The sequence below is a fragment of the Hemicordylus capensis genome, chromosome 5, assembly GCF_027244095.1.
Source record: "Hemicordylus capensis ecotype Gifberg chromosome 5, rHemCap1.1.pri, whole genome shotgun sequence".
Lineage (NCBI taxonomy): Eukaryota > Metazoa > Chordata > Lepidosauria > Squamata > Cordylidae > Hemicordylus > Hemicordylus capensis.
Genome location: NC_069661.1, coordinates 37763907 through 37780477, shown reverse-complemented (window position 1 = coordinate 37780477; position 16571 = coordinate 37763907). Strand labels below are relative to the sequence as shown.

General features: G+C 41.3%; 1 protein-coding gene across 3 annotated transcripts; it reads right to left on the bottom strand.

Moving 5' to 3' along the window:
• Positions 1–1359: 1359 nt before the first annotated feature.
• On the bottom strand, positions 1360–16555 carry GAR1 (GAR1 ribonucleoprotein). Of its 3 annotated transcripts, XM_053257114.1 has the most exons (8): positions 16402–16555; positions 9861–10008; positions 7687–7874; positions 7444–7598; positions 5690–5749; positions 4586–4724; positions 4323–4400; positions 1360–1852 (listed from the first exon to the last, which is right to left on the bottom strand). In XM_053257114.1, the coding sequence occupies exons 3-8, from the start codon at positions 7862–7864 to the stop codon at positions 1839–1841; spliced, it is 624 nt and encodes a 207-aa protein (XP_053113089.1). In that variant the 5' UTR covers positions 7865–7874; positions 9861–10008; positions 16402–16555; the 3' UTR covers positions 1360–1838. The 3 variants fall into 3 exon arrangements, with proteins under 3 accessions (XP_053113089.1, XP_053113091.1, XP_053113090.1); XM_053257116.1 differs by lacking the exon at positions 9861–10008 and having other exon boundaries at positions 16402–16551; XM_053257115.1 differs by lacking the exon at positions 16402–16555 and having other exon boundaries at positions 9861–10056.
• Between the last annotated feature and the right edge of the window lie 16 nt (positions 16556–16571).

Here is a 16571-nt window from a genome sequence, read left to right as displayed (position 1 = left end):
AAAGGGTTCACAATCTTTAAAAAATAAAAATTTAAAAAAAGACACAGACACCAGCAACAGCCACTGGAGGGATGGTGTGCTGGGGACGGATAGGGCCCATCTCTCCTCCTACTAAATAAAGAGAATCACCATTTAAAAAAGGTTCCTCTTTGCTCAGTTAGCAGGAGCCAAGTTCACTGGAAGTGAACAAACAGGACAGCTTCTCAGCCCAATCTACCACAGAGAGTTCTGTGTAAAGCTAAAACACAAGGGGTTTGGGGCGACAGCTCAGTGGTAGTGCATATTTTTAGAATGTGAGCCCTTTGGGGACAGGGAGCCATCTTACTTATTATTTCTGTGTGTAAACCGCCCTGAGCCATTTTTGGAAGGGCGGTATAGCAATAGAATTAAGAAGAAGAAGAAGAAGAAGAAGAAGAAGAAGAAGAAGAAGAAGCAGCAGCTTGGGATGTAGGAAGCCCCAGGTTCAATCTCTAGCATCTCCAGGTAGGGTTGGGAAATACAACTGTCTGAGATCTTGGAGATCCAACACTAGGCAATGTAGACAGTTCTGAGCTAGATGCACCAGTCATCTGGCTCAGCAGATGGTGAAGTCATATGTCCATCCCACCTCCAGCTGCTTGGTGAGAGAATATAATGCCTGCACGATGTGGTAGTCTAGAGGTGCTGTGTCTGTGTTTGGTCATTGCTCAAGAGCTCACCGAGTGTAACACTGATTATTCTAAGACCACCCCACTTTCATTGAATTGCTATGCTTTGGTGCCTAACGGGCTCCAACTATTCTCCATATTAGCAACACTCTGCAAGCATCACACATGTGTGTATATTTATATACAAGAGATTCACATTTTTCTTGCCAATATACAGACAGTGAAATACTCACCAGTGTATACAAGCCACCTTCAAGATCCTACGGGTAACAACTCTGTGCCCTGTTATACACTATAGAGATCCAAACCTCAAATGCCTTGTAAATATTTACATCTATTCAGCTTTAAAGATAAAATACCTCCTCTTCCCACAGATTAAAGAACAAAATCTACTAGCTGCCATTACTATAATTCTCCTACATAGAAGCCTTACAAGTTGGAAGCAGTTGATATCAGAGTTCAGTGCTATGCCTCATTTCCTTAACAGACTGCAAAATACCTAGATTACTGCACACACCATGTACTGCTAGCACAATGTCTCTATGCATTCCATGCTCAGTATTCCAGAGAGAGCCCTGAACATGGAACAAAACATACATGCAATCCCAACCAACATCACACACACCTGAGCACTATGGAATGACAAGGGTAGCCTGACTGCCATTCTGAGTTAGTACTATAGAAAAGGCACTCCAAAATTGTTGTTTGGGTATAGTATTCAAAAGGTGTTTTATTTTATTCTATTTTTTAAATAAATGCAACTGTGAAATTGATACACTATAGTAAGACTTTTAAAAAAAACCCACCCCAAAATAAAAATCTTGTTTAAAAATTACAAAAGATTTGTGTACAGCATTTTGAGCCTGGTGCCCTTTAAACTGCTATTTACAGGTTGGTTGGTTTCCTGCTTCCAGATGAGGTTTTGGTTAAAGAGAGCTAATTAGCATCAATTTAAAAAACAACATCCATTTAATGTCTACTAAAGACAATAAGAGGTCCAAGTATATTTGTAGTCAAGAATTATAGGTCTTCACAAGATGTCCCATCTTATCCACAAGATTCAGCATTGTACTTTACTCCATTAGATAATGGTATGTTTGAAATCCATTTTCTAGCATCCAAGTTCATGAGAAATCCTATTGTTCCATCCTGTTGATGAAGCCATAAGCTTAGAATTTCCCAGAGTTCTGCTTAACGTCCTCTGCCTAATTTGAAAGACAAAAAATAAGGTTAGATCATTCACATCTAAGTCTGGAACACACTTAAAGGCTTGGTCCAGACATCATGAAACCATGGTTTATTTTGTCTAATTGTGGTTAGTTTGTATATCTGAACTCATGTCAGTCAACAAGCCATGGTTTGTTTCAGGAAGCTGAACCACAATCGGAATGCACGGTTGTAAACTGCTTGTTATGTCTAACCATGGTCTTGCATGATATCTGAGCCTGCAATCATGATTTAATCTTGGGTTTGTTTCATTATCTCCCCCCTCACAAAGCTCTTGCACAGAGAAAGGTAAGCCTAGATAATGGGAAGTAAGGAGAAAGGGCAGGACTCAAACCATACTATGATGAAACAAACCAAGATTTGATAGTTATCTGTGGTGCCAATCCAGGTCTCAAAGTTGTCACAACAGCGCTTTCAGTCTTATTTATAATCTTAACATTTCTTTAAAATACTGTATATACATTGGCACAGGTAGCTAAATGCTGTACTGCAGTTTAGTTTTCAAACTTCCTTCATCAAGAAACCCTTTCTACCTTGTCCTCTCTACACAGGACTCCCTGTGCTCTGCAGAAGAGTGTGCAGAGTGTTCTACTGAACATATTCAGGCCCTTTGAACTTCACTATTGCTTCACATGGACAGAGTGTGCAACAGAGACACAATGCTCCCCTGCAGCTGCACAGGAAGATCAAGGTTGGTCAAGCTGTCTCTTAAGGAAGCCTCTCCACCATTACTCACTGAGGAATCCCTAGAAGGTGCCAAGGAATCCTCAGGATTCCCAGGAACATTTTGAAAACTGAAACTCTACTAAATCAGAAACAGAAAGATGAAATAATATAAGAAAATAAGAATGTAAGAATAGCCCTGCTGGATAGGCCCAAGGCCTATCTAGACAAGCATCCTGTTTCACACAGTGGCCCACCAGATGCCTCTGAGAAGCCCACAGGCAAGAGGTGAGGGCATGCCCTCTCTCTTGCTGTTGCTCCCCTGCAACTGGTCTTTAGAGGCACTGTGCCTCTATGGCTGGTGATGGCTTATAGCTGCCAGACTAGTAGCCACTGATAGACCTGTCCTGTCCACCATGAATCTGTCTAAGCCCCTTTTAAAGCCATCCAAGCTAGTGGTCATCACCACATCCCATGGCAGAGAACTCCATAGATGATGAGAACTCCACTGTGTGATGATGAGAACTCCATAGAACTCCACTGTGTGAAAAGGTACTTCATTTTGCTGATCCTAAATTTCCTAGCCTTCAGTTTAATGGGATGGCCCCTGGTTCTAGTATTGCAAGAGAGAGAGACAAATTTATCTCTGCCCACTTTCTCTACTCCCTTCATAATTTTATATACCTCGATCATGTCTCCCCATAGTTGCCTCTTTTGCAAACTAAAAAGCCCCAGATCCTGTAGCCTTTATCCACATGCCTGTTGACATTCTCAAAGAACTCCAAAAGATTACTGAGGCATAACTTGCCCTTGTGGAAGCCATGCTGGTTCTCCTTCAGCAAGGCCTTTTCTTCTCTACGTTTAACAGTTTTGTCCTTAAATATGCTTTCCATTAATTTACCCAGCACTGAAGTTAAGCTAACCAGCTTAACTTTCTCAGATCCCTTTTAGAAAATTGGAGTTACATTAGCTACCATCCAGTCCTCCGGTACAGAGCCTGATTGTAGGGACAATTTTTGCTAGGAGATCAGTAATTTCACATTTGAGTTCCTTCAGAACTCTTAGGTGAATGCCATCTGGCCCTGACAATTTGTTAATTTTTAATTTTCAAGACAGTTTAGAACATCCTCTCTTATCACCTCAAATTGGCCCAGTTCTTCAGCCTCCAAGCCTGGGAAGCTCAGTTCTGGAGCGGGTATATGGTCAGTATTCTCTGACATGAAGACAGATGCAAAGAACTCATTCAGCTTCTCTGCAATTTCCTAATCCTCCTTAATAATCCCTTTCACGCCCTCATCATCAAAGGGTCCAGCCACCTCCCTGGCAAGCTTTGTGTTATATTTAAACAATTTTTTGTTATTCCCCTTTTCTAGCTGCATGCTCCTCAAGCTATCTTTTTGCATCCCTTATTGTCTCTTTGCATTTCTTTTGCCAGAGTTTATGTTCCTTTCTGTTGTCTCCATTTAGGCAGGTCTTCCATTTTCTGAAGAAAGTCAACTTCCCTGACTCTACTTGAGAGCCATGCTGGCATCCTCCTAAACTCCTTGGTATACATTCCAACTAAGCTTCTATTATTGTGGTTTTGAATAAGTTCCGTCCTTTCTGGAGTGATCTGACCCTCTTGACTCACACACACGAGAAAGAGGGGGTGGGGAAGAGGAAGAGGTGAAAATTAATTGAGAGAGAGAGAGAGAGAGAGAATGGTTATGGTACTAACAGGAACAGTGCTACTAAGCAATTCATTCTGTGAATCACTGTTGATCATTCAAACATGAACATACTTACCCCTGAATCCTCCTCTGCCACCACCTCCACCTCGTCCTCCTCTGAACCCTCCACCACCTCGTCCTCCTCTGAAACCACCTGCAAATAGGAGGCAAGTAGATTAGATGTTATGGCAGAAAATATGCAAAAAAACCTGATAGAACTAAAATCGTTTTCAAATTAGCCGAAAAAGACAGTGTTTTCAGGAAAATCTTGCTTCCAAAACTGGTTCTTCTTACTTCCCAGCATGCATCTCGATACACTGCAATAAAGAAGTTACCTACCTCCACCTCTGCCACCTCCACCTCTGCCGCCTCCTCTTCCTCCACGCCCTCCTCTTCCCCCTCTTGGAGCTCCTTTCTCACCTGGAGGTCTTGGTAAAAACCTTTGCAGAGGGAGCAGCTTTGCTGGATCAATATAGAACTGCAGAAAAAAGCCAATTTTCTTACTTATATTTACATACATAAGACCGCTGAAGTTGAGAGATAAAGGGGCTTACTTGGCATTCAGCAGCCAAGATAGGAACTACTATTTTCTTTTTAAGTTGCCTTATCCAACTAAAGCTAGTCATGACTAAGTCCTCAGGAACACAGGAGGCTGCCTTATACCAAGTCAGACCTTTGGTCCATCTAGCTCAATACTGTCTACACTGACTAGCAGCAGATGCCTGTGATTTCGAGTAGGAGTCTTTCCTAGCCGTACCTGGAGATGCTGAGAACTGAACCAGGGACCTTCTGCATAGAAGTCAGATGCAGGGGATGGAGCTGCTCTGGGAAGAGCAGAAGGTTTCAAGTTCCCTCCCTGGCTTCTCCAAGACAGGGCTGAGAGAGATTCCTGCCTGCAACCTTAGAGAAGCCACTGCCAGTCTGTGAGGACAATACTGAGCTAGACAGACCAATGGTATGACTCAGTATATGGCAGCTTCCTATGTTCCTATACTCTACCAATGAGCTATGGTTCCTCCCCATCAAGTCCAATTGAAAGATGTTGAACAAGTTAAATCTCAAATGACATAAGGCCCCTCTCTACGGAATAGCAGGACCTATTCCCAGGCCAAGTGTGCAGATAGGATCTTTAGTCATTATTAACTTCAGCTGGATTACGACAAATATATCTAAAGCAAGATGTACCAGCAAACATTTAATCAACAAAGCATATTGCTTAGTGACTAGAATACTATATTAAATTAAGAAGTCTGATACTAGAGCTTTGCTATAACACTGTATGTGGCAGGTATTTTGCAATGAGTGATATTTAATCCTATCAACATTTACTGCCAGTCCATTAGTGGGCATCCTTAAATTACATCTCATGACATAAGAGAAAAACTTGTTGCTGAATGCTTCACATGCAGAGCAGCATGCTATATTCATTAAACAGAAACTCACCTTTTGTAGTTTTTTGAAGGAAGAAGCTTTCATGTTTTCCGACAGTTTAACTGAAAAATACTATTTGGTTTTTTAAGGAATATTACACTGGGTGCATTTCTAATTCCTCATAACGTAACAGAGTAATGGTTGCCTCACATGGAATACCCAAGCCACAACACTCTCTTTTTAGTATTTTTATTAGAAAATAAATCCTAGAATTCCTTAAGGATCAGGGAACAGGTTACTCTTTTCAGTTTATACTTCAGACATAATTAAGGCATTGTGATGTTATAGTCCCTCTGTCCAAAAAAACCAACAAAAAACTCACCCAAAAACTCTCTCTGTAAAAGGTGTATATATAAAATCTTAAAAAACATAACAAACCACCATGGGGACATGTCCTGCTTCGAAGCATTCAGTGAATGAGTTACAATCATGATTGAGAAGACCTCTTTCTGAGAAAGCTGTATAATCCATTTGACTCACATTTTTCTTTGATTCCAAAGAATCAAGTTTCTGTTTTAAGTATGCTACTTGTAAAGGGGATAAAGAGAAGCCCATTTACTCTCCAGAGCGTCCATTACCAAATCTAGTAGTTTTGTCCATTGTCTGCTTCTTAAATTTTGGCACTGGCTCTTAAATCCAAAGAAAATTTGAAAAAGCCTGTCATTAAGAGCTGTATGCAGTGTGATTCTACCTGGAAGCAAGTCTCAATGATGTTTAGTTCTAGGTAATTATGCACAGGCTTGCAGTCTTGAAATTCAAACAGTTCCATTTAATTTCTTTGGACAGATCGTCAAATCCACAGTTTCAGAAGGAAACCAGCAAGGCCACAGCTATAACTATGACAGTGAGTCCTTTTACCCCACCCTCACCAAAAAGCTTCCAAGAGTCTACAAAATCTTTAATTTACCCAGTAATCAAAATACCAGTGCCAATAATCTTGGGGGGGAAATCTGCACCAAGCAGGACAGCCTGTAAGCTCAATCAGATAACTGAGCTGTAACCACCTAATGTCGCAGTGGGGAAATAGCTTGACTACCAAGCCAGCGGCTGACAGTTCGAATCCCTGCTGGTATGCTTCCTAGACTATGGGAAACACCTATATTGAGCAGCAGTGATATAGGAAGATGCTGAAAGGCCATCATCTCATACTGTGCGGGAGATGGCAATGGTAAACCCCTCCTGTATTCTACCAAAGACAGCCACAGGGCTCTGTGGTCGCCAGGAGTTGACACCAACTTGATGGCAAATTTACCTTTAACTATGACACCACTCCCAGTTTACAGAATTATCTACACAATCTGATTTCCAAGGACAGTGCAGTGTTTAGACCAGGGATAGGAAAAATGAACTCTAGAACCTGTAAACCCAAACATCCAGAAACACAGGAAAAGTCTGACTTTGAACCATTGCAGCTGGGTGCTTGAAAAGGCACATAGTCATTTTTCATGCTAGCCAGAAAAATGTACAATCAGCTGTGTCAACGTTAGGCACTGGCTACAAGATACAACAACCACTGTTTTCCAGTGGCCGAACTGATGCAAAGGTCCAATACATCTCCGTCTACTGGGACCAAGATGCTGCTCAAAGGCCAGTCCACCCAACAGCTGCCAAAAGGAGAGAAACTGTGAAGGCCAGTTGATGCCAATTGCATTTTAGATTTGCTCGGTAGCTGTGAGCCTCTCTTACAGAGAAGAAAGATGGGATATAAATACAAAAAGTATTAAGGCTTGATAATTTTATCTTCTAGAACTTTTAAAAAAGGATACAAAGTCTCTGAGCTGCCCAAATATTTCATCCACTTTCCCAATCTGCTCTTTATTTTCTAAATAGACTGGTGCATTGAAATAAGGTACTTTGTTTTCTTGAGTAACACATTTGCAAACAATGTCATCTTCACAAGGGTGCATAAACTCTCCCAGTACTGCAAAGAAGAGGAGAAATTTTGCAAATCATAAATTCAGTCAGTATCTATGCTTTTTCAATATCCTTTAGAAATGAATGTAACTTACTGACGACACTTTCAGGAGGTCCTTGGTCATATCCGCCTCTGTTGAAGCCTCCTCGTCCACCTCCTCCACGGCCAAATCCACCTCTTCCTCCACCACCCCGTCCACCTCTATTGAAGCCGCCACCGCGACCAAAGCCACGGCCACCACGATTACCACCACCTCTTCCTCGAAATGACATGCCTGCACTTCTGTTCAATAGAGAAAAAGTCCACAAGAATTAACAGGACTTTCTGCCTGTCTAGTGAACTCTGTGGAGCTTAAATCACTTCACGTGTGATGGTCACTGTACTAGTCAGCATATCCAAAATCACAGTAGCCAGTAAACAGAGTAGACCTCATTACAGAAGGGGCATTCTTTTTCTTTGAGATCCAGAGAACGAAACATCTTTTGAAAGACAGCATCTGCTGTAACCTTTGAGTCACAGCATCGCTCAAAAAGCTTCTTTTCCTTCAGAAGTTGTTTTATCCCTATGCAATTAGTCAACTTAAATAAAATATAAAACAACCAAGACTTCTTTAACTGGGTAACAGCCCTCATTGACATTATGATTTAATCATTTTAAACCACTGGAGCAAAAATATGGTTAGTACAGTATATGCAACAAGGTAATTCATTTGTATAAGATAAGATGACATTGATAACACAGTGATAATTAAAGGAGCAGATGCAAAAAGAGCTGTGAGTATAGTAGACAGCATCTCCCATCAACCCTCAGTATATTATGTATCATTTCCATTATTTTTACACATAATGTTTCTTTACATAACAAATGCCACATAAAAGTCACTATTATAGTTAAACACACTGAATACTCTCATTGCAGGAAGAACCCCGTGTTCTCCACTGCCAGCAATACAAGGTGCTGGTGTGAAAACTATGTAAAGTGATGATCCATGTAACTGGCTCTCACACTTAACAGTTGTGTGGAGCTCCACCACAGTGAAGCATTTCCAGCAGCTTCCACAACAGCCATAATGTAATGAAAGAACAATATGCTGCTGGTCTGAAACAGCAGATCCCACAACATTCATGGGGGGGGGGGGGGCGGGGCGGAAAGAAGTGGACACAAATTTACTTAACTGTCCACCCAGGGTTACCATGACTCTAGGAGCCCAACTAAATGTTGAGTTACTTATGTAATTTGACCCTTGAGATTCCACTTAGCTATCAAAGCTAAATGTATCCTGAAGGAGATATCTGGTGCGGTTGTAGAGACATTTTTTTTTTCCTCCTTCTCATCTAATTAAAGGGTATCCAATTCACTGGCAAGAGAGTCAGGACAGGAGAAAGTAGTTCTTCACACAGTGTGTAATTAACTTATAGAACTCATTGCTACAGAATTTCATAAGCTTACACATCTTTAATAAGAGAGTAGTCAAAATTCACAAAGAATAAGTCTATCATCCACTCTTAGTCATGATAACAATGGGGATGTTCCATATTCAAGAGCAGCATCTCTCTGAATATCGGTTGCCTGGAGGGGCAATACCAGGGGAGGGCTATTTCCTTCCAGTCCTACTTGTGGAGTTCCTGGCAGTATCTGTCTGGCCACTATGGGAAGCAGGACTAAATAGGACTTTGGTCTGGTCCAGCAGGGCTCACGTCCTTAAATCCATTTTAAATTCATATATGAGAAAACTATCTCATCTTCTGAGACCCCTGCTAACTTGGCAATGAGGCGCCTTTTAACATGGTGATTCTCTTTATTTAGTAGGGGGAGAGTAAATGGCCCTCTCCAGCCCCAGCACAGTACCTCCAGTTACTGTTGCTGGTGTCTATCTTATGTGTGTGTGTGTTTTAGATTGTGAGCCCTTTGAGGACAAGGATCCATCTTATTTGTTATTTCTCTGTGTAAACCGCCCTGAGCCATTTTTGGAAGTGCGGTATAGAAATCAAATCAAATCAAATCATAAAATAAAATAATCATGTTCCTAAGGCCCAGTACCGACCTGACGGCACTTAATCAATCAATCAATCAAAAGGCCCAGATCAGAAGAGGACAGAATAATCGCAGGAAATTCTTGTCGCCTTTTTTATTTTCAATAGTATTAAAAAGAGCTGCGTGTTTTCAGCCACACTGCAGGTAAAGGAAATACAAGATTTGTACGCGCGTTCTACAGATGCAGATTTTACAGGGGACGCGAAGCAAACCAAACGGCTCTCTCCCACTTACTTGAAGGCACTCTTCTACTCTCCCTTCCCACGTGTCTTCCTCCCTCGAACTCTCAAAGTGCCGCACGCCAAGCGCTTCCGATGACCTCATCAAACGGCGCCCTCCCGACTCTGGCAGAGGAGTCCTGCAGAGACAATCCCAAGCTTCCCTGCGATAGAGCGTGCGACGTAGAGATAAAAACGGTAAGAGTCACAACATGATGCTGTGGATACAACACTTCCGGGATCCCACGTTTTCCTTCGCCGCAAGAGGGAAGTGGCAACTGCCTTTAGAAAACAATAGAGAACCCCAGAATTTGTGCGTGCCTGTGATGGGCAATGGAGTATCCCCTCTTCTTGCCCCCAAAGCAAAAATGTAGTAGAAGAAAAGTTTAGAGTTCATGTCTTATAAACACAATTTATTATGGCTGGGGGTGATGGGAGCTGTATTTCATCAATATCTGGAGTACTACAGATTGGGAACCCACTTCACTGTTTTTTTCTATCGGCAGCTTTCACTTTGATCCTAGGAAGACCAAAACAATTGTGGGTAAACCCGCAAGGTAGGTTTGGGGTGTGAGCGCCTGTGCATTTCAAGTCCATGATTCTCCACTTTGATCGCCCACGGATGCTTCCATTTTAGTACGGTTGGAAACCTAAATATTGGCCAGGCTTAGAGATAAAGAAAGATTAAAGTAGCGCGGAGACTGAACACATTTAATTAAAAGCGATTGGTCGTCATTTTCTCCTCCCTATGATACCCCATCCCAATTAAAACAGCAGAAGTAGACAACAGGACGCATGCTCTTTCAAACTCGGATTTTGTTGGGCGCGGAAATGTAAATTTATCGAGTTCTTTCTTTCTTTCTTTCTTTTTTGGGGCCAGTGCTTTACAAAAATTCTCAAAGTGGTTTACATAGAGATTTTTAATGCATCTATTTATTTATTGTTCAGTTTTTCTACCGCCTTTCATAATGCGTCTCAAGGTGGTTTACAAAAGTTAGAATACAATAAGATTCCATAAAAGTAACATGCCTTCCCCCACCCACGCCCGTCCCAAAAGGGCTCACAATCTGAAAGTAACCTAAGGGAGACATCGCTACTGAGAGATGCTATGCCCTGTTTGAATAGGATTATTTGCTCTCCCTCTGCTACAATAAATGTAGGAGAATTGCGGCTTTAAAAGGTGCTTCTTGGCTCAGTTAGCAGGGGTGCTACACTACATTCTGCTATTTCCCCCATATTACAGATGTGGGGAGAAGTTCAGATACTATGCTCATATTTGTGGGTTGGGCACAGTCCCAGGTTATTATCCCCAGATTGTATGGAGAAGCAACCGGCATGCAGATGGTCACATACAAATTGCATTCAGTCCTGCGAAAGAAAAAAGTATCTCCAGCTGTGTTCCCACATAGTGTTTATCTCTGCAGATATAGGGTTCCCAACCCCCAGGGACTGGCCTGGAGTCTCCAGGAATGAACGTCAGCTTCCTGGTCACTATTCAAAACAACTCTGGAGATATTAATAGTGTGATATTGTGAAAAATATGAGATAAAAATGTCCAGGAAAAGCTTTGGTCAGAGTTAGCCCCGGACAGCAGGGGGAGGGGCTTATCAGTATACTCCTGTCCACAGGTGCTGTAACTAACCCTCTGCAGATGTCATGAAAAGCCACTGTACTCAAGTACAGCAGCTAATATGGAGCCCTTTTCTTCCCTGGGCCCTGTCAGTCATTTCCATCAGTGTGCCACTCACAGATAAGTCAGCATTCGTCAATGGCACCAAAATGAGTCCATCTGGGAAATCATTGATCTGCATGCATAGTTGGGTCATAATGCCTAATTATTCCATTTGGTGCCAGTGCCATGGTCATATACATTTGTTCATTCTATCTTTTTTTTAAATTTGAATACAGTGATAGACTTCACATTTAAACAAATTATTATTGGATATTTCTCTGTTGTGTGGTCCTTATTCAAGGAGAACAAGAACTAGATCCTTAGGGTGCCTGCTTTAACATACCCATTAGTGATGTAGTCACAAATTCAGAAGTGCAGACGCTCTCCATGACTGCCCCCATAGCCACACTCACCCTGACAGTCACACCCCATGGCCACACCCACCCCAATGGCCACACCCCTCACTTAGATAAATGCAATAATTGTGTGTGGGGGGGGGGGTTCTGTTGCAAGAAGTCATGTCAATTCCAGGGTATTCATTCATACTAGCATGAATGACACAATGCCACTGAATTGCACAGGTTCCTTCCAAATGGCTATAGGATGGCTGTTGGCCATTTGGAAAGTCAATGCATTCCAGGGCCATTTGGAAAGAACCAGTGGGCATTCCCTTTCATTCATTTTAGGATGTACTGACACTAAGCCACCTTAGCATTTGCATGCTGACGGTCCCAGGTTCAATCCCTGGCAGCATCTCCAGGAAGGGCTGAGAAAGACTGTTGCCTGAAACCACGGAGTGCTACTGCCAGTTAATGTAGACAGTACTGAGCTAGAACGACCAGTGGTCTGACTCCATATGACCACTTCCTATGTTCCTAAGACTGGGAAAATGGTAATAAAGAGCAGTATATTAATTCCATGTAGAAAGCGCAGGGCTGGTCTTGTGGCAGCAAGCATGACTTGTCCCTTTAGCTAAGCAGGGTTCACCCTGGTTGCATATGGATGGGAGACTAGAAGTGTGAGCACTGTAAGATATTCCCCTTGGAATGGAGCCGCTCTGGGAAGAGCAGAAGGCTCCAAGTTCCCTCCCTGGCATCTCCAAGATAGGGCTGAGAGACACTCCTGCTTGCAACCTTGGAGAAGCTGCTGCCAGTCTGTGAAGACAATACTGAGCTAGGTAGACCAATGGTCTGACTCAGTATATGGCAGCTTCCTATGTTCCTCTCTGTCCCTGCTGAGACTCTGGAGCGGGGGGAAGTACCAGGATTACATCCCTGCCTGATCCTGCAGCACTACACCACCGCACATAATTCAGAAATGGCTCCTGCAATTGTCAGATTCAGCAAAAAGAGCAAAATGTTGGTTTATAGACCAAGTAACTATATTAAGAAGACTGTGTTTTGAACTCCCGAGTCATTTTGGATTGTACATGCTTTGTTTGCTTCTTTCTCAAATTCTCTTTCCTGTAATCACAGCCAAAACCAACAAATTAGCCATATACTTTGTTGTTTTTAGTAAGGAGAGCTGATGTTTCTCTTCCTTCTTAATAATAATCTATTTTATTCATTTTTTAAAAGTTTTTTAAAATTAATTTTAACATACCTTTAAATAACTGAATGTGAAAAATAATAGTGGAAATGTATTCCTAGTAAGACTCTATCTTTGTAACAAGCACATATTAATACGGATGATGTCTTCTTGGGCAGTGATTATATAACTGATGTTATAGTTTATACATTAATTAGTATGTGTAATATTATTTTAGTTATAAGAAGTTTGTAATTTTTTTCCTAAAATTGTTTCTTTAAACCTACAATAAAATTGTCGATCACTAAAAGCAGAAATGCAAATGTGTCTGAATTGTTACATCAGTATAGAAATTTATCTTGGAGAAGATGACAAGTTGCCATTTTTTGGAGTAAGATGTTAAAGAATCCTGTTAAACATACAGCCTGCTTCTTGTCATGTTTACTCAGCAGAAACTTCAGTGGAGCTTACTCAGAGGTAAATACTGTGATGGTTGCTCTTCTTCCAGGTAACGCTGCTGCCCATACTCAGGTGGTTGTTTTTTTGCACATCTGAGACAATTATCACAGTCATTGAAAGACTTGTGACTGAACTTATTTGTTCAGTTTCTATCCTGCTTTTCATTAAAATAATCTCAATGCAGTTTACAATATAATTAAAACAATGCATAATTAAAATACAAAAGTACAGATTATATAAATATAAAAATAATATATTTTAAAATGTAAACACAACACATAAAAACACAAAGCAGTAGCAGTAAAAACAATAATCCCATTTAAAAGCCTGGGGTGGTGTCGCTTGGAGACTGTTGTTCTACAAAGCAAGAACTAAAGTGTGGAGTTCCACAAAGCTCCATACTGTCTCCAGTGCTCTTTAACATCTACATGAAACCGCTGGGAGAGATCATCAGGAGGTTTGGTGAAGGGTGTTATCAATATGCTGATGACACCCAGATCTACTTCTCTATGTCGACCTCATCAAGAAATGGCATATAAATGCCTGCCTGGAGGTGGTAATGGTCTGGATGAGGGATAACAAACTGAAGTTGAATACAAATAAGAAGGAGGTACTGACTGTGGAGGGTCACGACCCAAGAGATAAGAACATAAGAACAGCCCTGTTGAATTGGGCCCAAGGCCCATCTAGTCCAGCATCCTGTTTCACACAGTGGCCCACCAGATGCCACTGGAAGCCTACAGGCAGGAGTTGAGGGCATGCCCTCTCTTGCTGTTACTCCCCCGCAACTGGTACTCAGAGGTATCCTGCCTTTGATGGTTTAGATCAGGGGCGTAGCTATAATTGAGCAAAAGGGTTCAAGGAACACGGGCCTCCTGAGGGCCTTCCAGCTCAATCCCTCCCTATTTTCTTCATTATCTCTCTTCCTCTGTGAGGCCGCCAGTTAGAGGGATGAACACAGACCCCTTCTCCCCTAGCTACACCCCTGGTTTAGATTATTTAGATCTGTTCTGGATGGGGTTATACTCCCTCTGAAAGATCAGATATGTAGCTTGGGAGTGCTGGTGACCGCTAAGCTTGACGACTGTAATGCACTCTATCTGTATCTCCTTCTCTGCTTGTTTTTAGGAAGACCCTCAAGAGTCACCTGTTTTCGCAGGCTTTTAATTAGCATTAATTTTAATAATGTTTAATAACTTTTATGTGATTGTTTTTATTTTTGTGAATTTTAATCTGTGACTTTTTATATTGTTTTAAATTTTGTACACTGCTTGGAGATGTACGTATCAAGCGGTATAGAAATATAACAAATAAATAAATAAATAAATGATACAATAACATTTTACATAGTTCCATATCATTAACATTTAAAATACATATAAATAATACCTGTTAACAAACAATAATGGAAGAAATACAAAACATCACAAGCACAAATAAGCCTTTGACATCTTTGCCACAGTGTGATCCCCTATGTGTTTGTTCAGTGAGGGAAATAACAACCATTTCACAGGTTACAACATTCTTTATGGTAGTTCCTTCTGAATAAGAATTAAAGGACATCCTTCATATAGTTGGTCATGTATGTCACTGAGACAGGTAGGTTGCATATTAAATCCTGCCCCCCCCCCCACAAAAAAGCACCTTACATGTTGGAATCTTGTAGTGTGTTCAGTGGCCTCAAGACTGCACAATGTTTTGGAAGTAACAGCCCTAACTGAGCCTTGTCTGCTTTGAAGTAAGTTCCACTTAGTTCCGTTAGACTTATTGCCAAATCACAGTGCAGAGGACAACAGCCATTGGGTGATTGCAAAAGGTGTGTGTGTGTGTGTGTGTGTGTGTGTGTGTGTGTGTGTGTTAGTTAAACACATCAGCTGATTTTTCAGAAATTCTGCTTTGTCACTGACGATTGTGAGACAAGGAAGTGAGCAGTAAATTAGCCCTGTTGATATTTGTATTTCTTTTCATTTAGGGTTCACTGAGTTAATATAGAACTGATCAGTGTTTTGCTTCTGTACAATAAATTCCCAAGAGCTAAAAACCAAAGTCAATAGAAATTTGAACACTGCCTTCATTGTTTAAGGCTTTAAGCCAGGGTTCTCAAACCTGGGTCCCTAGATGGTGTTGAATTACAACTCCCATCATCCCCAGTCACAATGACCTCTATGGGATACTCCTTCCTGACCCGCCTCTTCCTTCTTTTTTCCATGTGACTGGCTGCCTCCATGCTGGTCTTGTGGTAGCTGATCTTGTGGTAGCAAGCATGACTTGCTCCAAAACGCTGAGCATGTGTAGAGGGGCAATTCAGATGAACACCCTTCTCATGCAATTCAGGGACTCGCTGAGAAAGTGTCAGGATGTCCACCAGTAACATCAGGGCAGAAGCGCTCTCAGCACATCCCCAGGGGCATTGCATGTGCTGGGCTGTGTTCATCTGAACCAGCCCTAACATAATACAACTTTTGCATGATTTGTGTTTTTGAACTGCACACATTTTCTTTTAGAACTGCACAGGGTTTTTGGTTTATTTGGTTTTTATGCTTGACCAGGGTCTAGGTCAGGCCAGATCATGATGTGCTGAAGCACTAAGCTATGTTGATTAAAAGGCCCCATAGCATTACACTACAAATATTTATGATCTATATATCATTTCTCTATCTCTAATTCTAACTTAATATTATTCTAACAAAAAGGGCAATGGAAATAGAAAAAAATAAAGCTTCAAATAATAAAGAATCAACAAAAAACCCTAATAATATAACAAAAACAATTAACTTGCAATAAGCCTATTTGCATTAGAAATACCTTTAAATGAAAATACACTATGCAAAAACTGACATTTCGTACATTTTTGTATTCTGAGGCCCCTCAAAATATGAGGCCCTAAGCTGTAACTTACTTAGCTTGTACTTAATCCAGCGTTGGTCCGGATTCCAGAGGAGCTTGAACTACTCCCTTTACTTTTCTCATTCTTAATTCATTTTTTACATCATGGAACATAATACAACTTCTGCATGACTTGAATTTTTGAGCTGCACAAATGTTCTTTTAGAACCGTCCTGGTTTTTG

Coding starts and splice junctions, on each gene's coding strand:
- GAR1 (XM_053257114.1), bottom strand. CDS start 7,864: ATGTCATTTCGAGGAAGAGGTGGTGGTAATCGTGGTGGCCGTGGCTTT. Junction 7,599..7,686: donor ACCTCCTGAAAGTGTCGTCA/GTAAGTTACATT, acceptor TCTTCTTTGCAG/TACTGGGAGAGTTTATGCAC. Junction 4,725..5,689: donor CCTTCAAAAAACTACAAAAG/GTGAGTTTCTGT, acceptor TTTTTTCTGCAG/TTCTATATTGATCCAGCAAA.